General features: G+C 40.4%; 1 protein-coding gene across 3 annotated transcripts in view; it reads left to right on the top strand.

The window, feature by feature from the left end:
* Positions 1-21,278, top strand: part of TMEM131 (transmembrane protein 131) — a 130,434-nt gene that overhangs the window by 80,569 nt on the left and 28,587 nt on the right. For all 3 annotated transcript variants that reach the window (XM_066579216.1, XM_066579224.1, XM_066579232.1), the window contains exons 8-26: positions 858-938; positions 4,308-4,458; positions 4,550-4,606; positions 4,876-4,937; positions 8,746-8,854; positions 10,290-10,398; positions 10,736-10,889; positions 10,999-11,169; positions 11,972-12,082; positions 12,629-12,763; positions 13,146-13,250; positions 14,153-14,239; positions 14,347-14,499; positions 15,352-15,427; positions 16,418-16,532; positions 17,644-17,782; positions 17,992-18,101; positions 18,663-18,726; positions 20,076-20,227. In XM_066579216.1, the coding sequence (XP_066435313.1) occupies positions 858-938; positions 4,308-4,458; positions 4,550-4,606; positions 4,876-4,937; positions 8,746-8,854; positions 10,290-10,398; positions 10,736-10,889; positions 10,999-11,169; positions 11,972-12,082; positions 12,629-12,763; positions 13,146-13,250; positions 14,153-14,239; positions 14,347-14,499; positions 15,352-15,427; positions 16,418-16,532; positions 17,644-17,782; positions 17,992-18,101; positions 18,663-18,726; positions 20,076-20,227 (2,141 nt within the window). The remainder of the gene's footprint in view (positions 1-857; positions 939-4,307; positions 4,459-4,549; positions 4,607-4,875; positions 4,938-8,745; positions 8,855-10,289; positions 10,399-10,735; positions 10,890-10,998; positions 11,170-11,971; positions 12,083-12,628; positions 12,764-13,145; positions 13,251-14,152; positions 14,240-14,346; positions 14,500-15,351; positions 15,428-16,417; positions 16,533-17,643; positions 17,783-17,991; positions 18,102-18,662; positions 18,727-20,075; positions 20,228-21,278) is intronic.

Raw genomic sequence — 21,278 nt, forward strand, 5'->3', positions numbered from 1 at the left:
TGCGCTTCTCTGCCAGCCGTGGCAGAGGAGCGCAACGATATCCCATTGCTGTGTTTTTTTTTTTTTTGTTTTGTTTTTAGCGCACCTATACATGTGCAAAAAAATCACTTGTCTGACCGAGCCCTAACAGTTAAAAGCAGAGGTCCCTACCTTTTATACCTAGTGAGTCGCATTCAACGTTGACTAATGGTTGGAAGCAACCTTCAAGTCAAACATGTTAACGTGTTAAACATGTAAAAGCAATCATTTAATTTCAATTCATAGATGAGCATTTCAGTTATAATTTGATATACCCGTATTATGCCACACAAGCTGTCATTGTTCTGGGGACAGGACAGATAGGTAATACTATTATTTATGTCATATTGTAGCGAGTCAATATATATATAATATAATCTCAGGGCTCTTATGGTGAGCCACTCACCATGGGGCCCCAAGCTGTTGGGAGGGAGCAACTGTAGACAGAGGCAGAGAGCCACAGACACTGCTGCAGCATATAGTATGTGTTCTGCTATCTCACCTCTGTGCTGGATTCACAACACCACTGCTCAGTACTGCTGTATAATGTCAGCCATGCTGCTTATTTGCATGAGGCATAGGGGGGAGCAGGGCCTTACCTCAAGAAGGACTGACAGTTATGGAGCCTGCACAGGGGAAAACTGCAGAAGATGCAAATCCTATAATGGTCAGAAATGGTGTTGTTCCTCGTGTACACAAGGCAGCTTATTGTTAAAAGGCATCCGCAACAGTAGTTACAAATATTTTAAATTGGATGTTATCTTAAGTATACTTATTGATATTTGCAGACACAATGTTTTAAATGATTTTGGGTTGTTTTTTTTTCTTCATTTGTGTAGGTGGTAGAAATGTATTCCAGTGGGGGTGATCTACACTTAGAGCTTCCAACCGGCCAACAAGGAGGCACAAAGAAATTATGGGTAAGTATCCTAATTATCCACTTGGTCTTGGTGCGGAGACCCCACCAGTCAAAGCCTGATTTGTGGGGCTAGCGGGATATGCTCTGTATGGGCTGTACACTTTCTTCTAGCCATATACCAAACTCTGAGGAGATCCACAACAATCTGATAGCAGCCAAAGGGGTGCATATGTCATCTGATTGATTTTGCCTTTTTATTTCCGCAATCTGTGTGGCTCACTGCATGTGGAGTGATTTAAGAAGTGGAAGTCTTTGCTTTGTTCTGAAAACTAATACTGAGAAACACTTGCATCTATGACTCTCAGGCCTCCCTCACACAGACGTCTTTGTACAGAGTTTAGCGCTGCTTTTTCAGCACCGCGATAAACGCTGTAAATGCTTCCATGCATTTCAATGAGGCTGCCCACACAAGCATCAAAACGCTGCGTTTCCAACACTGCACTTTGACAGCGATGCATGTTCTATCTTTGGCCGTTTTCAAGTCTGCGTTGCCCATTGACATGAATGGGCAGCAATTTCAGCGCTGCCAGAAACGCAGTACAACTTGGTACCCCGTTTTTGGCGGTTTCAGCACTGCTGAATGGCAGCGCTGCTAAAACCGAGCTGAATCTGCAGTGAATGCAGCGTTGAAAAATGCCTGTGTGAGGGAGGCCTAAGGGTGGAGCTGCTTTAGTTGATCTTGGTGCATTGTGCTCCTTCCTCTAAGTTGGACAGTTATGGTTGTCTGAGCTTGCTTTCTACATCCTGTAATGATTATTTTTACTTTTGATAATTATTACCACATTTCAGTTAACAAGGTATCTTGCTGTTTTTTTTCTTAACACTTTCCTGGCCCCCACCATATGTGGACAGCAGAAACCGCAGGGGAGTGCATGCAATGGGATCATGAGCTGAGTCTGCCAAATGCACAGCAGTTGCCCCCTGCAGCAGCTGGAATCTCGGCACCTAAGCAGGGCTCTCTATCATGGCAACTTGTGGTCTAATAGTGGCCTCCAGGCACGTCATGTACAGAAGGTTATTTTGCCCTGCAAAGCCTTTGTTTAAGATACCAACAATGACAGGTATAATACATTGCAATACAAAAGTAATTTTTAATCCCCTAGTGATCACCCTATCGTGTTTTTATGCCCTCCATACATCGCGGTTCTCAGCTTTTTCTTACAGCTGCCACGCGCGGGGAACAGCCTGACAAGCCGTGCAGCTGATCAGGGTTGTTAACCCTTTAAATGCCGCTATCAAATCAACAGTGGCATTTAAATCCGTGATGAGATCGGGAGAGCCGTGCGGGTGTCGTGGCAGGCGGGGTCCTTCTGAAAAGCCTCAGGGCTGTCATGGCAGAATACCCATGAAGCCATCCCCGAGGGGTGGCTTGATAGACTGCCTGTCAGATCACAGTATGATGTAATGCTATGGCATGTTTGCCATATTTACAATTAAAAAAAATCTAAATCATAAAATAAAAACATATTTGGTATCGCTGTGTCTGTAAAAGTTCAATCTATCAAAGTGAACGTCATAAAAAATAAATAAATAATGCCAGAAATGCGCTTTTTTTGGTCACCCTGTTGCCAAGAAAAAATCTAATAAGCGATCAAAAAGTCGTATGTATTCCAAAATGGTACCAACGGAAACTACAGAATGTACTGTACAAAATGAGCCCCTGCACAACTATGTTGCTAAAAAAATTTTTTAAAAAGTTATTGTACGCAGAAGATGGCGGCAGAAAAAATAAAATAAAAATTAAATATCTGACCCGTAGAATAAAGTTATCATGTCAACAATAAAGTTTTTTGTGCGCCGTAGAAACAAAGACGAATCAAAAGATGGCGGAATGTTGTTTTTTTCCATTTCACTCTTCTTTGAATTTTTTTTAAAGGTTTTTTCAGTACATTATATGGCACATTAATTAGCACCATTGGAAAATACAACTCATTCTGCAAAAAACAAGCCCTCATACAGCGACGTAGATGGATAAGTAAAGGAGTTATGATTTTTTTTTTAAAGGGGGGGAGGAAAAAAACGAAAATGGGGAAAAAAGCAAAAAAGCTTGGTCACTAAGGGGTTAAGAATCCTATTCATGTAGAGAAAAAAACCTAATTTGTATTGCTGCGTCCATAAAAGTCCACACTGATCACAGGCTGCATTATTTATCCTGTATGGTGAATTCTACAAAAATAATGCACACTTTCAGTAATTTTTATTTTTATTTTAAAGTGACATAGGCTGGCAAAGAGAAAAAGTGAGCAAGAAACCATAATGGGTGTTGGAGAAACAGAACCAAAACTCTAAAGCAAGGATGAACCACACAAATAAGGGCGACAGTCACCTGTGGCTGAACATTTTTGTAGCCAGAGACACAGAATAAAACACATGAGATGTAGTAAAGGGCAACTTCAAATCCCAGAAAGGAAAAAAAAATTGGGAGTACAAATTTATGGCCATCTTTGATGTTGTGAACACAGGCCTACGTATTTGTCAGGGTTTTATGGCTGGACCAGGGTGAGGGCACCAAGTATCTGGACTAGCATCCACTCCAAGGCCGTAAAACGTGTCCATCCTTATCTGTGGACCTCTTCCTCTCATCCTGTTCTGTTATTGCTTTAGTGCAATTTACCACACTGGCTGTCTCTTTGTTTTGTGTGTGTGTATATGTATGTGTGTATATAATAACAAAGCTTAGAATTCTTCATTAGCCTTCTGACAAGACAGAGCCAAAGTGAACTCGATCGCTAGCTGTAACATCATTCTTTTCTGTTAGTCCTTAAATGTATCCTCTACAAGGTTACGTGATCTTTTTCCATGGTACATTAAATGGTGACACTAAGAGTGAATGCCCACGTACGGATTTGCACCACGTTTCCTGTGGCGGAAAGCCACAGTGGCAAGGTTCTATTGAAACTAATAGCTTTCTGCCTGCCAACACACACATGCGGAGTTGTACCGCAGATTTCGGAGGGGGGGGGGGGGGGGGGGGGGGAGAGAATCGCAGCATGATCTATTTTACCCCCGGATTTTCGCCACGGAAGCGCTCCATTGATATCGAGACCACGGAAAAACGCGATCATTCACTGGCAATTTTTTTTTTTTTTTTTAATCACTGTACTTACGCGGCGTAAATCTGTGGGTGTATTCCGCATCGCTCATGGGCATGAGCCCTAAAAGAGGTACAGCTCAGCAAGTCAAGACGGAATAGGAGAAAATATGTACGGCTCTTAGAAAAGAGTGATGAAACAAATAAACAAAAACTGACCATGGGAAAGCTGTTCGTATTTAAACTGCATGGTTCCTTGTGGGATGTAGCAGTTCAGATCAGCGGACTATATTAAGGTGATACTACTAATTCCTAATTATTGCTTTTTTTTCTTTTAAGGAAATCCCCCCATATGAAACAAAGGGTGTAATGCGTGCGAGTTTCTCTTCTCGAGAAGCTGACAATCACACTGCCTTCATTAGAATTAAAACGAACGCATCAGACAGCGCCGAGTTTATTATCCTTCCTGTGGAGGTGGAAGTCACAACAGGTTGTTCTCATAGAAACTTTACATAATGTGTGTATATCTTTTTTTCTTTTAAGGAGGCACAGATGTAACATTTCTTTTCCTTTTTTTTCAGCTCATGGCATTTATTCATCAATAGAAATGCTTGATTTTGGTACATTACGAACACAAGGTAAGGAGGAGTTATTAACAGGGCAGCGGCTCAGTATTTGGAATAAGTGACTCTTCATTTCAGCCATTTCTGACAGATAATGATGTAGGGTCTTAAACTCCTCCGGTGCATGTAATTGTTTCTACAATCGCACTCCTTTTTTCTTCTCACGACTAGACTGCTGTTCACCTCTGCTAGTATAGAGTTGATTGGTAAATTTGTTTGTTACATTATAAAATCCTAAATTCATAAAACACATTTTCTCAGAAACCTCCTCTTTTGTCTTCCAGATGTTCCCAAAGTTCTAAATCTCCATTTACTAAATTCAGGAACTAAAGATGTTCCAATAACTGTAAGTAGCACTTCTAAGTTTTTCAGTTGCTTTTTGGCATTTTAAGGGTAAATTCTCACACAGCAGACGCATGGCGGAAATTTCAGCTTACATGCATCTGAATGATATTGTTCTGGCATCACATGAATGCATTTCTTTTAAGCTTGCTGAAATTTGCGCAGCAAGTCTGCCACATGTGGATATATACCCGAAGTCATGGTTTCCCCAACTCCAGTGTTTACTGACCCCCACACACCCAACAGGTCAGGTCTCCAGGATTTCCATAGTATTGTGAAGTTGATGTAATTATTATCCGTGCCTCAGACATGTTCTCTGTATAGGATATCCTCAAACCATGACCTGTTGGGGGACAAAGCCTGGAGTTTGGGAAACACTTCAATGAACTGAGATGTGTTTTCTCTCACTTCTGTGATGATTGACTTGTATAATTGTACTGTGCTGAACTAAAATGCTACTTCCAAAATATTAACTGATTAAGTATATAAAACAATTTAAAAACTGAGATGTTTCTTGCTGTCCTCGTGCTTCAGAGATAATCCATGCTGTAACTAGCCGCCCTGTACATCCAGCTGTATAGATGTGGTTTTCACTTTTTGTGCCCACATTTTACAACAAATCCCCGTACTTTTGGGATGTGATTATTGGCCGCATAGTTTTTATCGGTGAACATATTCTTAACATACAGGTTACAAAGGAATCCTTTCCAATAGTACATTTTAGAAAGTTTTAGTTTATTTAATCCCCTTATATATTCATTGCAATCAACTCCACATTAGAGAGCAGCTTTCATCCTAAAGGACTTGGAGAATTCATACATTACTCATTAAACCACTCCATTATGTTTGGCCATACATGTAACCCTGACATTATAATTGAGATAGATTATATTAATAGTTGGATTCCTCTCCTTATGTCACCTATTTGCTTTCTTTTCACTGTTTCTTTTAAAGACCCCGCCTAATTAGGGCCCCTGTCCTCGGCAGTGATTTCGCCGGCGAATCACGCCACCTGGAGCTTTCCATAGCTTTGCTATGGAAAGCGCCGCCCCCCCTGTCCACGAGTGGAGAATCATTGCGATTCTCCGCTCGCGGCCGCCAATTCACAGCATGCTGCGAGTTGCCCCGATTCTCCGCGGCCAGCCTATCTATCAGATTAGGCTGACAGGCGGAGATTCGTCTGCGGCTCCTGCTTCCGGGCGGCAGATACCGCAACACCCATGGACAGGGGGCCTAACTGCTAACAAATCAATAACAGATGCCAGCATATGTGGAGTACGGAGCATGATATCTGAAACATGTACTTCATGCAAGCATATTTATTTCCTGCATGTTTTATGAGGGGTTCTATTTGAACTTTTAGCATGAAGGGGCTCTCCTGTAGAGTTTCATAAACTTACTGTACATTATCCTACAAATGCCTGATAGGAATATTTTTACTCCATGATGAGAACCTGCTACTTGCTTTGCTATCACTTCTAGCTCAGACTCAGAATTTTTTTTTCTGTATGGTGGATGGTAGATGCCAAACTAAGAATTCAAGAAGAATGGAATTAACCTGTAATATTTTCATGGAGTCCGTGCTTTGGCTCAACCATAAAGATATTTAAAAAATTGAACCATTTAAAAGGCAAAAGTTGCTTAAAAATCTGTTGTTTTTTCTTTTAAAACACTGGCAGGATTTTAGTGGTAGCTTCTTTTGTATATAAAGCAGCCAAGCCAAAATCGACCGACCAAAATGGCTGTCGGTAATCTTACCTACTATTTTTTTTGAGTTTCATGATTGTTTGAGTTAAAATGAAACCTAACATTTATTAAATATGTATTGAAACTGCACCAGCGACAATGCAAACACATATCTAGACCATGCTGAAGGTTATCACATCTCTCAGAAAATCTAACCGAGGAATGATCTTGCCTACTTGTCATAGGAATAAGAGAAGGATGCGCAGATTTATGTCTCGTGGTGATAATGGTTGTGAAGCGAGGTTCTGGAGTTTATTTCGCGGCATAGATCCAGATGAGCTGACCCCTCACTCCACTGAATCCGTACACCTAGCCAACTGCAGAAACCCAGTTCCTAGCACAGAGCAGCCGCCCTGTAAAGGGTGATCACACCTCAAGATTACTAAATGTGGCCTCTAACAACCTTGACCTGATGGGTTTAATCCTGTCACTTATGAGGATTCTCCGCTTGTAGGATTTAAATCGTGGCATGCTGCAATTGCCGCGATTCTCCGCGGTGAGCCTGTCTGTTAGATAGGCTCATCTCGAAGACCTGTCAGTACCCCCCACTCCTCCCCTGCGGCGGAATATCGCTAGCGATATTCCATCTCGGCCGTGGGCAGGGGGCCTAAATGTCATAAAGAGCATGTGAGAAGCAGCAACTTATTTTCAAGTGATTGATTCTTGTATGGACAGCATTTGACTGTCTAGAAGTTTTTCTGCATTTTTATTTGTGAATGGAAAAATAATCCTGCATAGAAAGATCCTGACATAAGTGGTGCCTGTATCTGCTATCTAATAACAAGCCTCTGGCTGTTTTGCTGCCGAGCCTGAAATATGTAGTCACGTGTATAATAGTGTGTGGATGCGCCCATAATAATTCATTACTCCCGGTCCATGACTTGGTTATATCAATCCAGGTAATTTAATCAGCTAATTAAGAAAGGAATTTGTAACTAGGTGGGGAGGAAGATGACACGGAAAACAAGATTCTCTATGGAAGACAGCATTTGTATCATAATATAAAGCGCATCTAAACTTTCAGGTGTCTTTTCAGAATAGACTGTTGTGTGTGCATGAGGAATAACAGCGTTCTGATCAGAGGGGGGATATGGTCATAAGTGGAGGCATGTAATAAGACATCACAATGCTTATCTTCACTTGTATCATTAGTTTATGGGAAAAAAAGATGCATTTAGTTACTCCTCATCTCGACAGTGTTCTTTAAATTTTTCAGGTTCCTTTAAGTTTAAAAGAAGCACTCCAGCAAAAAAAAATTCTGGACATATGCTTACTTTAAAAGCTATATTGTAGTGTATAATTTGTTTTATCTCTGCTCAGTTACATCTGTTTATTGAGATCACATGACACAGCTACCCATAATGAAAGGGCTCACAGTCTGACCATCAGTCCAAAGCTCACAAGTGGTCAGTCTTACCTGTATGGAGGACTTTATCTGAACTACATGATTAAAGGGGTTTCAAGCTGTAAAAGTATTGATGGGCAGTCCACAGCATATGCGATCAATACTAGAGCAACAGGATCCCCATTAATCAGTTGTTCTCTGGGCCAGTGTGCTTGTGCACTGAGCTGATTTTTGCAGGCCGCTAACAACTCTGTTCTCACTGTATTGGCCAGTCTTAGTATTGCAGGCAGAGTTCCCACTGCAGTGAATGCTCTACAATACCATGTCTAGCCACTGCAGTTGGAACAGAGCTGTCTGCTTCCTGCAGTTATCGACTCAATGCATGAGCACACCTGTGCAGTGAACAGCTGGTCTCTGGAACCTCACCGATCTACTGTTGATAGCCTATCCTAAGCATAGGCCCTTGATGGCTTACAGCTGGACAACCTCTTTTAGCGAAGATGAATAAGCCAACTGATGGGTGGTATAAAGTTAAACAAAAGTATTTAAAATTGCTTCAAATTTGTGATTTAGCATGAGCCAGTGATAAATTTGGCAGATTGTCAGACTGCTGGGTCTTAAGTTTACACTGTCTAAATATTAAACAGGATAAGTAAATCTGTCACATTGTCTTTATCATTTATTTCACGCTGAGCCGTAATTCTTGTAATGTTTTATTTAGAGCATTCGGTCAACCCCACAGAACGATGCAATAGCCGTGCACTTCAAGCCAATAACATTGAAAGCGTCTGAGAGCAAATACACCAAAGTTGCAAGTATAAGTTTTGATGGTAAGATTCCATCTGACTGCATGCTGCAATTCAAGCAGTATCTCTCTATGCTTCATCCTGTGTACTTGTTTTCACCTTTTTGCCTGCATTTTTCATTAATATACAGTATATACAGCCATTGCAGTTTTTTTTTAATTTAACCTGTGGTCAAAGACTGTAGAAGTATTTAAAGGGGTTGTACCAGAATTAAAAGTTATTCCATATACACAGGATAGGGGATAACTTGCTGAACGATGGCTGAGACCACAACTGATCCCAAGAATGGACGTCCCATCATCCTCCCTACACCCCCCCCCCCCCCCCCAGGAGAATGAATGGAGCGCTGATCACACAAGTGTGCTGCTACTCCATTCATTTTCAATAGGACTGCTGAAATAGCAGAGCGGCTAGCGCTTGGGTATTTGCGTCAGCCCCATTGAAATGAATGGAGCGCCGACCACACATGCTCGGCCAGCACTCCATTCACTTTGATGCTACTGCAGGTGAGGACACAGAATCCCTGCTCTCAAAATCTGTGCAGGGCTCGGTGCTGAGACCCCCCCACCGATCAGCAAGTTATCCTCTCTCCCAGTATTTTCCAACTCCAGTCCTCAGGGACCGCCAACAGGTCATGTTTTCAGGATTTCCTCAGTATTGCACAGGTGATGTAATTATTGTCGGTGCCTCAGACATTGCCACAGGTGTTCTTACCATAGGATATCCTAAAAGCATGACCTGTTGGTGGTCTTAGAGGACTGGAGTTGGGAAACATTGGATAGGGGATAGCTTGTAATTCTGGTATACCCCTTTAAAGAAGCACTCTAGATTTTTATTTGAGGAATCCATCACTGTATTGCTGACCTCCGCAGTGAAGAATCCAGTTCTGTAGCTTTGACTCTTGCAACGCTATGTGCCCTGCAGCTAATGGTCAGATTTTTGTCAACTGTCACAAGGAAGAACTGTTTTTTCACCCACAGCAGCCAGTCACAGCGCAGCTTTCATTTTGCATTCTGCTTTTTAAATGAGTAGGTGTTTGAATGGAGTTGCGGCTGAGCATGTGTCCTGATGCTCAATGTCAATGTGGCTCAGCTGTTTCCATTGGCCCAAATAGAAACTGAATGAACAGTAGGAACGGTGAGCTCTGAACCCCGATTCTAATGAGTGATGGGATTCCCAGTGGTGGGCCTCCCAGCATTCTGAACATTTATTACCTATCCACTGGATAAGTAATACATGTGTCTGTGGCACATCTCAGTGAAATTGCCGTTTTAAGGACATTTGGAAACCCAGAAGAATAATTGCATGCTTCATTTTGGAATATGATTAGATTCTTTGTATTTAAAGTGTATATAACGGCTTAATCTCTAGGAAGCATTTCTGCCATTTATTGTGTTTATGTATTTTCTGTATTTATGTAGTTCTCTTGATTTTATGCTCTTTCATTCAAACAAAACAGCATCAAAAGCTAAGAAGGCATCACAGTTCTCTGGTAAAATTACGGTCAAGGCAAAAGAGAAAAGTTACTCAAAACTTGAAATTCCATATCAAGCAGAAGTGTTGGATGGGTAAGTAACAGACTGTAAGTCTCTTTTGTGTAAAATCAAACTAATGTACTAGAACACTGGATGTAAAGTGCATATACCTATATTATCTATGTCCATTATTCCCCTTGGCCATTGTAAATACCATGCTGATTACATTTGTGGCATACATGTAAAGCATGCGAGTGCTGGAGAACGTTACATGCACATTTTGTTCTTCAGTGTTCAGACCTGCTGTTAATCCTCAGTGTCTTGGTTGTGTTAAATCTACTTTACTATTTTAAACCTTTTCCAGGTTATTCGTTCATTAATAATAACTTGCATTGATTGACGAGCTTACTTGTGGTTACACTGTGTTTAGGTACTTGGGATTTGACCATGCAGCCACATTATTTCATATCCGGGATAGTCCATCAGATCCCGTGGAGAGGCCCATCTTCTTGACGAGCACCTTTAACTTTGATGTCCTTATCCATGATGTCTTATTACCAGAAGATGCAAAGATAATGTTTAAAGTAAGTTTTTCTATCTACATTCAGATTATAGTTCTCAGTTTATATAATGCATTAATAGCATTTGTTCCCTTTTAACTCTAATTTCCTTTTATTTTTCTCTTCAATGCAGATCCAGAATTTTAGTTCAAATGTATTAATTTCTCCTGGGGAATCCAGATATATATTTTCATTAATGTTCACACCATCTACATCTTCTGTTCATATAGACAGCAATATATTACTTATCACCAACGCATCAAAATTCCACCTCCCTATACGAGCGTACACAGGCTTTTTAGATGTGAGTATCCCGATTTTTAAATGTTGTTTGTTTTTTTTTCTTCAGATATCTCTCTATTTTACCCAGCAACACAATACAGATTTCTCATTCATGTCATTAGGGAAAACAGCTGAAGACCATGGGTATAGCTACTGCCATTAGGAGGTGGACACTAACAGAAAAAGAAAAGTGTTAGCCCTTCTACTAGCTATACACCTCCTACAGGCACCAAGATAACCAGGTTTAGCTTGGTGTCCATTGGAGGTAAAGCAGTTTGTCATGGGTCTTCCATCGCTTGGATTTAGGGAATATAGGGCTACCTAGGACTCTCCCTGTTCCTCGCTGAGAAGGGTGAACAAGGCGCAGTTAAGCATTCTGAAGAAAAGAAGGCACATACATCCAAGCTCTAACTTGCTTGTGACCCATCAGTCATAATGTCCCCTTTTCACCAGAGCATTCCTTACCTCTGCAAAGACTGAGATGCCTGGCGAAAAAAAAAAAAAACACCAAACAACCTGTATTTGGCATTTAGGCTGCTTTCACATGAGCTACAAAATCGTGCAAGCTATATGAGTATATTGGATTAAGTGGGTATAATTTTTAAACTTTGAAATTTTAGGTTTTATGTGCACATGTCAGAAGTAGGAAAATTGTCCTGGCTACTAGAGATGTGAAATGTCCAAAAACCCAGCTATCGTTAATACAGTGGCCACTTAGTGTATAATTCACGTTTACCAATAATTATGACATAAACATCTATTGCCAATGTTTATACTATAAAATATTTTAACCTGTGCGTTTTTGATTTTTTTTTTTTTTGTAGTACTTTGTTTTACCTCCTAAACCAGAAGAACACTTTCTAGAATTTGGTATCCTAAGTGCAACAGAATCAAGCAGTCTGCTAATAGCTGTAGTGAATAATAACCCCATAGAGGTAAGCTGCAGAAAGTTTTATATAGTTGATAGCAGGTGTATACCGCTTAGGTTATGATTGTTAGAACTCTGCTCACATCTGTGTTCAAGGAGTGCCGGCTGTGGGGGAATTAATAAATTGTGGTTCCCAAAAATTTTGGGTGGTTTTGTTCTGTAATATATTCTACAATTTAAAGCAGAATAATTTTGACTGCAGCTTTACATGTCCAGCTTGGCAGTGTTAAAGTAATACTCCTTGTTTAATGTTAGTGAAAATATGGTCAGTGGGGTCTGACACATGGGCCCCCTTGGAGGATGCATGGGAGCGCTCCATTTACCTGCAGAGCAGGTGGATTGGCGTGGCACTGTGGTAAGAAAAACTTTGACGGAGCTGCAGCCCCATCCATTTCTGTGGATCATTTGATGGTCTCGACAGTAACCGGTCAAGAAATGATGACATGTAATCTAACAAAATCCTGTCACTTGTACGAACAAGAAAAGTTTTCATTGAAGCAGTGTGATGACTGCCCTAATTACTATTAAATGGTTGCATATTTGTCTGTTCTAGTTGGCCATAAAAAGCTGGAATGTTATTGGAGATAGTCTTGCTATAGAACTTCTAGCAATAGAAAAGGGAAATCGAAGCAGCATAATAGCAAGTCTTCCAGAGATTGAAAATTCCACTGCATCTGACCACACTTCAGTAAGTTATCTCTGTTTTTTTGCCTTCCAGTAAATTGGCTTTTTTGTTGCTTGTGTTTTTTTTTTTTGTTTATAAATAAGAGTACAAACTATTAAAGTTATTTTTTTGTCTTAGAGCTGATTTCTTACCGGTTATTCTCCAGTGTAACCTAATTTTCTTGTAGGATGTCATCTTTGTTACCCCCACTCTGTCTGGGCCTTCATAATGTATTTCAGCATCATAAACTGTGAAATGAGATGTGGGACTCACTGTGTTTTGGAAAATTCAGTAAAGACGTTGGGGGGGGAAAAAAGTACATTTTTGTTCTGAAAAATTATGGAGATGTAATGCAAGCGGTTTTATCTCCTGCAATGATTTAAAGAATACTATTGTATATTTCCAGGTTATATTAACTTCAGGTTATTATGCAGTGTTTCGCGTGACATTGACCGCAAAAGAGCTTGAAGGATTCTATGATGGAGGCATCCAGATAGCCACAGATTATGAGGTACAGCAATGCAGATTCTTGTAATGTTGTTCAGTGATTCTGGTAATGTTTGCCATGTAAGCAGTAGGGTCCATTGGATTCGTAGCATGATGGATGCGGTACTGGTTCATGCCTTCTATTATAAATAGAAGCCATGGCGCAGGTGTTAACGCAGACTGAACCATATCCCACTTAGGCTGGGGTCAAACGGGACGGAATGTCAGCAGAATTCTCGCAGAATGACCGCACCAGAAAACTGCGAGATTTCCGCAGGATAAGCGCAGCTTCAAAACCTGCAGCCATGTACCTAGCGTAAAAAGTTTGGCTAGGTCAAGCTGCATTTTACAGCCGTGGAGCCAGTGGTGACTGATTACTGCCGTGTATGGCAGCAGAATAGCACGGTGCATGATACGCAGTCCACCAGTTTTTTTTTGGGGGGGGGGGGGGGGGGTTTCCAATGTAATGGAGTCAATGGGCTTTATCACATATATACGTGGCAAAATACAACATGTTGCATTCTTTTTAGGGCTAGTGTGTTATGTGATTCTGACAAGCTAATGTGAGCAGAACTGCATAAGGCAGTGTAATTGCCTGCGAGTTACCAAGTATCAAATGGGCCTACAGCGCACGCATAATACGTGGTAATCCCACACCCATGTGATACCCGGCCTAATGGTGTCTATTGAAATTCTTACTTTGACTAAAAGAGGTCAGTTGTCCAGAATAAAGATAGAAGACGAAGATTCCAGAGTATAAATCAATGTATTCTGCTGTTAGATTACACCTATTTGATCTGTATATTTGCTTTCCAAGTACTTGCCTTTTTTTAAAAACATTTTAGAATGAGTTGAAAGCCTGACTATTTGGCGTATCGTTTTTATAAAGTACTTCTATGACAATGCTGTCTTTTTTGTCTCCTGTAGATATTGACAGTCCCTGTGAAAGCTGTGATTGCTGTGGGCTCATTAACATGTTCCCCGAAGTACATTACTCTTCCACCTTCCTTTCCGGTATTTTTTCACACTACTGGTCTGGTCCTACCTGTTACAAGTACCTGTGTGTCTGAGAAAGAAACTTGAGCCAGTCAATGTAATTTGTCACATTTCTTTTTTTACAGGGAAAATTAGTTCATCAGAGTTTGAATATTATGAGTTCCTTCTCACAGAAGGTGAAAATGCAACAAATACGCTCCTTATCGGAGGATGTAAGATTTTTTTATAAGAGAATGAGGAGCAATAAAGATGAATTAGAGCCTGGGAAAAAATCTAAGGTAAAACTTTACAAATATGTTCACTTTTTGAGTATTTAAATGTAATGCCAATCCAGTCATGCTGCCCAGTGGAAGACGTACCCTGGTCTTGCTCCTAATTCATACTTTCTCAAATGTCCTAATTTGATCACTTGTGCAAATGTAACTTTTTGCCATTTTTTAAGTTTGTAAAATTTCGTGAAGTGGAAGATTAAATCCTAGTGCAGCGATTCCCACATTCACATTTCCCCCCTTTCCATCCTCTCTCACCGCTGACAGACTACAATGGGCGAAGGTTCTGCCCACAGCTAGCTTAGCTCCAATAGCAGCCCTGTATGCAGAAACCGCCTGCTGTCCTCCAGTGACATCCGAGTCTGTGGATGGCGCCTGCGAAAAACACTGCCTGCAGTCTTTGCAGAGAGCAAAAGTGAGATTGAGGGAGGAAGGTGTGCATGTTTTGTTTTTTTTTGGGAGGGGCATACCAAGGCCGCACATTGGTTTTGATGAGTAGTGGAGAGACTGAGAAATTGGTGTTTGGGGGGTGGAGGGGGGGGGGGGGTGACAAAGCTAGGGGTGTGTGGAGGTAAAAAAAAAAAAATTCCATGCGGGTACCCCAAGGCTGAAAAGGTTTGGAAACTCTTTCCTAGTGTTTAGTAATTTTCAGGAAAAAAACATTTTGTAATGAAAGTTTATGCTTCTGAATGCCAGGTATTAACCAGGCTAGTAATAAATGTTGATGTTAATATTTTAGTAGGCAAGGAAGTGAGCCAGTTTAGTAAATTAATCTGTTTACTATTCTCATCCACTTCATTGTTTAGTCGCTGTCGTTTCCTGCATTTGGCTTAGTCAAACTTTTTTTTTTTCTCTTTACAGATAGCAAATATATATTTTGATGCTGCTCTAAATTGTGGTGACCACTGTTATGTTGGACTTCCATTTTTATCAAAAAGTAAGTCATTTTTGTGGGAAAGCTAGGTGGTTTCCATTATCTTGGAATATTCCTTACATTTCTACTTTGAATTACTGTATTGAGCAATGACTGTTTCAGGGATAAAGGGATGTTACATTAGATAATGAATAAGACTAGATATTGAGAGTTGCTCTCCATTTATTAGGGGGGACATTCCTGAAAGCTTGTCCTCCAAAATACTTAGGGCATAGACAATACTCTTGTCTTTACTACATGGAAACTTGTCTGGCTACAACAGTCACGCTGAAGACTTCCCGCTGAAGATTGTCTCTTCTGCTTTATTTGCTAAACAGTAACCAAGGTTTGGCAGGTCTCTACTGAACTCCAGAAAACCTGCTGCATGGGTGACAACGCAGAATAACCATTACTGCAGAGGTCTGTCGGTGACATTCACCACGCACTAATGACCTGGCGATGCACACTGATACTAAATCTATACACACCAGCCTTTTTATTTTCCTGTCATTTTAGAGGTAACTTTTCAGTCATTCTAATGTACCAAATACCGGTAATAATGCAGCTCCAGGAATAAAATGGCTAATAATCCCTATTCCAGATGCATGAGCTACATTACAATATCATACCAAGGTACAAATGACAGTCTGACGCCTTTCAGGCACGCGGAGGACCCTTAATCATAGCATAGTGCCATGAAACAAAAGCTTACTTTATGTATCATATAAAAGCTGTGGTGGAATAAGCGAGCCTAATGAAGAGGCAATGCACAAGTAGAAATCAGGAATATTTGTAGGGGTTTGAACTTAAAAGACCAGATAAATCTGGTGGTTTTCTTCACTGGATCTATATAGCCTGACAGGCTCAGAAGGAGCGAGCGAGAGTACACAGGGGAGTGTTTTGTTTTGTCTTTTCTCCTTTACAGTCTTTCCAAATGTGATTTCATTGATATAGGATGTTTGTGTAATGGGAGATTGATCATGAAATGGATATTTCACTTTTTCTGTCCTCCAGATGAGGTAAAGACACAACACCACTTAGCAATACAAGAGGATATTTGGGACTCGGATTGGGATAATTATGAAAATCTTTATAAGAAATGGTCTGAAATTCGAGAAAATTCGAATATGTGAGTGTAATAAATGCCTCCTTAAATCTGTTTTTCTTTATCATTTGAAGCCTATAAATTATGGTTAAATTAATATATAATGTATAAGTCGATGGAATAAGCTTCAATGTTCTACAAAGAATGTTTTAATTTGTGCTTCCCATGTTTAAATATTCTTCAAAAACAATGAATATTTTCCTAGAATTTCAATTTGAACAGGTTAGGAAATTTTATATCTCCATTGGTGGGGATCTGACCGCTGGGACCCCTACTGATCCTGAGGACAGTGGTAGGATCAGTCCTCAAGAGACTGGAGCAGAGGTCGCACAGGTGAACTGAAGTTCCATTCACTTTAATTATGGCACCAGAGATTGCTGAAGTGCTTTGGCAATGTCTGGTCCTGTCATTGAAATGAATGGATCAGTGGCATACCTGCACAACCTCCACTCCATTCATTTGGGAACCGACTGAATTCCAATTCTGAGATTGGTCAGGTTCCCACCGATCATAGTTATCTCTAAGGGGATAAATATAACTTCCCCCAATCCCTTTTAAAACTTTGTCAATACAGCAGTAAATGGTGTATATGAATGTTGTACAAATGTCTTATCACTTGATAAAGAATAATGTAGATAGCTGAGAAAAGTCAGTCTTTGTCTGATTCTCCTACGTGTTCGTTTTGGTGTATTAGGCAAAAACAGGAACCTTTTTCAAAGATCTGATCAGTCTTCAGATTTAAAGGAGTTTAAGGAGTGTTTTTTTTTTTTTTGTTAATCCTGGCCATGCAGAAAAATAATTAAAAACTTCTAGTCGGCCGTCCCAACTCCCCACGGCTCCTGCACTCCCTCTTCATTCACCCTGCTGGTACTCTGTTTACAAGCTGCAGTCAGCCTATTGACGGGACGTCACAGGCTGCTGCAGCCAATAAGACCTCAGTAGTCAGCTGCTAAGGTCTATAATTGGCTGCAGCAGTCTTTTATTGTTCCTCATGGCCTGAATTTAAAGGGGGGAGGGTCAGATGGACAGCTAGGGAAAACCCCTTTAAGACTGTATACCCTTTTTAAAGGTCAGCTTATCTAGTATGTTTACAGAAACGTAGCTATCCTAAAACCAACATTTGTTTTTTTTCTAGACCTGAAGCTGTGTTTGAGGTTGACACTGATCTTCAGAAAAATGTCCTTTCAGAGGTTAAGGCTGAGCTTACATGGCCATCTATTGTCAGCTCGTCCCGTCATGTACAGTTTCCCCTTACAAATACCAACTCGTCATCAGTAAGTAAGGCAGCTGTTTATTGTATTCATTTCACACGTTCATTAAAAAGCTTGAAAGTGTTAATGCCATTTTTAACACCGTGGAATAAGTACTACAAGAATTATTTTTAGGGTTTTATGAACTTGCACTGCAGCATTCCATTACATGTATGAGCACTGTGTCAGGCTAAGCACCAGAAAATGAATGGCTTACTGATGTTTTACAATAGGAAGAAGAAATTGCACTAGAAAACCCTGCTGATGTACCTGTATATGTCCAGATCCTCCCGCTCGCACTTTATGGTAACACTTCTTTGGTGCTAAATCGGATATTAGACAGGTAAGTGCGGAGACCATTCAACATAAAATCGGAGCTATGCAGATGACTTCAGAGACTGTATGTGCATGAAAAAATGGAGGTGGTCACCTGTGTAGGCCAGCAGTAATGACCACTGACATTTCGTTCTGTCTAAAAGTACTTATAATGGCATTTATAGTAGCTCCAAAGTATGCATCAAGTTAACGATTTAGCTGTTTCATGTGATCTTAGAACATCAGTTCATACAAGATGTGTTTGAAATTCAATAGATTGCAAGTTCTAGCAGACTAATAACCTTTCCCAGCAGTGCATAGCATTTGATACTACTACAAGGTATATTGTCATATACGTAGCACTTGCTGAGTGCTAATTCCTGTGTGTGACTAGTGAGGGGGCATCATCTGTCATACATGTTGTCTTCTGATTATGTAAAATTTAACCCACATATTAAAGTTCAGAATTCTGGTGAACACTCAAACTATGAGTAAAAGTTGAGAAAGTGGCTGAGCAATCAATTGCTGTTTTTCTGAGCTCTATGCAAATTGTCTGCAGTTCTGTTTTTTGTTTTTTTTTTACTTTCAGGTTCAATATTAGTAAGTCACTAAATATAGATCTGAAGACACTTGAATTCAAAGTATTCAGAGATGTAAGTATGCGGGCAAATATTGGAGCAAGTCTGAATATATTACATCAATGTTGGCTTTTTTATTCCATAACTTTTTGTATGACATAACTAATAATGTAACACATTTTTACCGTTATGATCAAAATATTCTTTAAATAGTTGCTATTGAGGAAACTGTTACTTATGAGTAAAACCACCTGGGTGCTTGAGACTGATGAAAATTGTATTTACTTGTAAGAGGCTGTGCCCAGACTCTTGTCTCTTCAGTGCATTCTATATAACAAAGAGAAACTTTTCACGTAATTAGATAGTTTAAAGTGATCCTCCAGGCCTGGAGAATCAAAGATGGCCGGAGCGCTTCTCTGACTACCTGATGCACATTGTGCATAGCATACATTGATAGTCTAACACACTTCATGCTGCTCGGACTGGTCAGTGCCGCTAACATGGTCAGCACTGCTTAATCAAAGCAGCGTGTGGTGTCTTAGCCTAATGATGCCTACTAATACACAGTGTGCGTTAGGCAGTCCTAGAAGGTGGTGTGGGTATCCTTGTATCTCCAGGCCTGGAGGGTTGCTATAGCCCCTTAACGTTTCAGGACATAATTATGTCATGGAGGTTCGGATGGAGCAGACAGAAGCTGATCACGCTCTATGCAATGTAGGTGCCAGCTGTATTTTGATAGCTGACAGTTGCCCTCAACTGCACCGATTGGCGTTAAGGGGGTCCTGAACAGCCCAGTGGCAACCAGCAGAATTAAGATTGCCTTTCAAACCATGCCTCTGGCTCAAATGCACATGTGTGTATTAGGGTACATTCATATATGACAAATTTGTTGCTGCAGCAAGCACATGGATTACTGCAAGCCCCATTCAGATTAATGGAACAGTTGTAGACACCTCTGCAGTAAAATTGCCACAAGTGAACATATACCCTAAAATGTGGCTGCAATGTTGTACAGAGCCATAAAAGGGCACACATTTTGATTTCATATGGAGATATTTACAGCATCCTGTACACTTCCCTGCCATGTGCATTGGAGCTAAATCTATAGATTTGTCACTGGAGCTAAATTGTAACTGTGCAAAGCTGACCGTTACTGTTTGCTTGTGAGCAATGCAGATGTTTTTTGCTTGGATTTGTCCCATTTACATTATCCAGATATGAAATGATCAGGCTTATTAAAGAATAGTGATCGCCTGCAGAGAAAACCTTCCTGTACGCTAAATGTTCAGCTGATGAAACGCCTCTATTGTTTGCAAATGATGTTTGACTAGTAGACAGATGAATGATTGTTTTCTTGCCAAATTATCTGTTCACTGAAAACACCCTCTTCATTTTCTGTTCTTTTATGTTTCATTCTTTAAAAGGTGCAACCTGTACAAAGCAGTCAGGGTTTTGTGGAAGGACCATCCCGCCAGTCTGTTCTTAATATTATTCTGAAGCCCGGAGAGAAAAAAAGGGTTCGAGTTAGATTCACTCCAGTGCTAAACAAGACTGTCTCCTCATTACTGGTACTCAGGTAAGCTTTTATAAAGAAAGTGGAACTATACTCTGTGGTCTTGTCCAGGAGAAAATCCAGAAATATTGCCAGTGTTCTGTGTCTGAAGTGTTCGGGTTACTTTACATGGGATGACTGTAGGGCACACGAGCTCCCGGCAGTTGTCCCAATGACTTATTGCTCCTCACTCATGCAGGAGCGATAGCCTTTCAATGAATGGAGGGGGAAGCGCATTGCAGATTTCGTCTTGCCACCCACCTACCTCCATTCACTGTGAACAGGAAGTCGTTCAAAGATGACATTTTTTAAAAGTTTATTTTAACTTAAATAGAATTTTAAAAATAAAGTACAAGAATGGGTTTGTCCTTTTTGTTTCGGATATTTTGATATATAATTTGTATATAGTGACAGTTTATGTTGGCGTCTCTGGTGGGTCTTTTTCATATAATCGTTTTTTTTTTTGTTTGTTTTGTTTTTTTTTAAACTAATTTTTGTAACTTTTTTTTAACATCTTTGTCCCCCATGATGTTATATAAGACCTCTGGGGGAACATTTACACTGTATTTTTTCCCCACTGTAACTGAAGCATTCATAGGAGCCCCACTTACAGAGAAAACCCATGCGCATAGTGTGATTGTAGTCACTGTCAGACCTGGTCAGTGGGTCTCCTAAGATTCTGCAGCTCTAACATGCGTGGGTTTGCCGCAGATCACGTGACTAGGGCAGAAAATGGCAGTGCTACTTTCTGCATTCTCTACATAGTGCTCATTGAACACTATTGAGCTGTAAAAGAGAAGGCAGAAGGAGTTAACGGCTTCTGCCTTCTCCAGGTCCTTAATTAAGGCGCTTTAATCCTGTGCCCTATATTTACTATCGGCCTGGATTAAAGCCCAGGACCAAGCGCCATATATTTATGGCACTTGGCCCTTTAATGGGTTAATATAATGTACATATCTGTTGACGACAATAACTACAACTGTATTTTAGTGCAACTTTTATACTGCTACTTTTAAAGTAGTTTTACCTTTCTATCCTGGGCATTTTGATATGTGTGAGTAAGACTATCTCTGTT

This window comes from Eleutherodactylus coqui, chromosome 1 (genome assembly GCF_035609145.1).
Source record: "Eleutherodactylus coqui strain aEleCoq1 chromosome 1, aEleCoq1.hap1, whole genome shotgun sequence".
In the NCBI taxonomy this organism is placed as follows: Eukaryota; Metazoa; Chordata; class Amphibia; order Anura; family Eleutherodactylidae; genus Eleutherodactylus; species Eleutherodactylus coqui.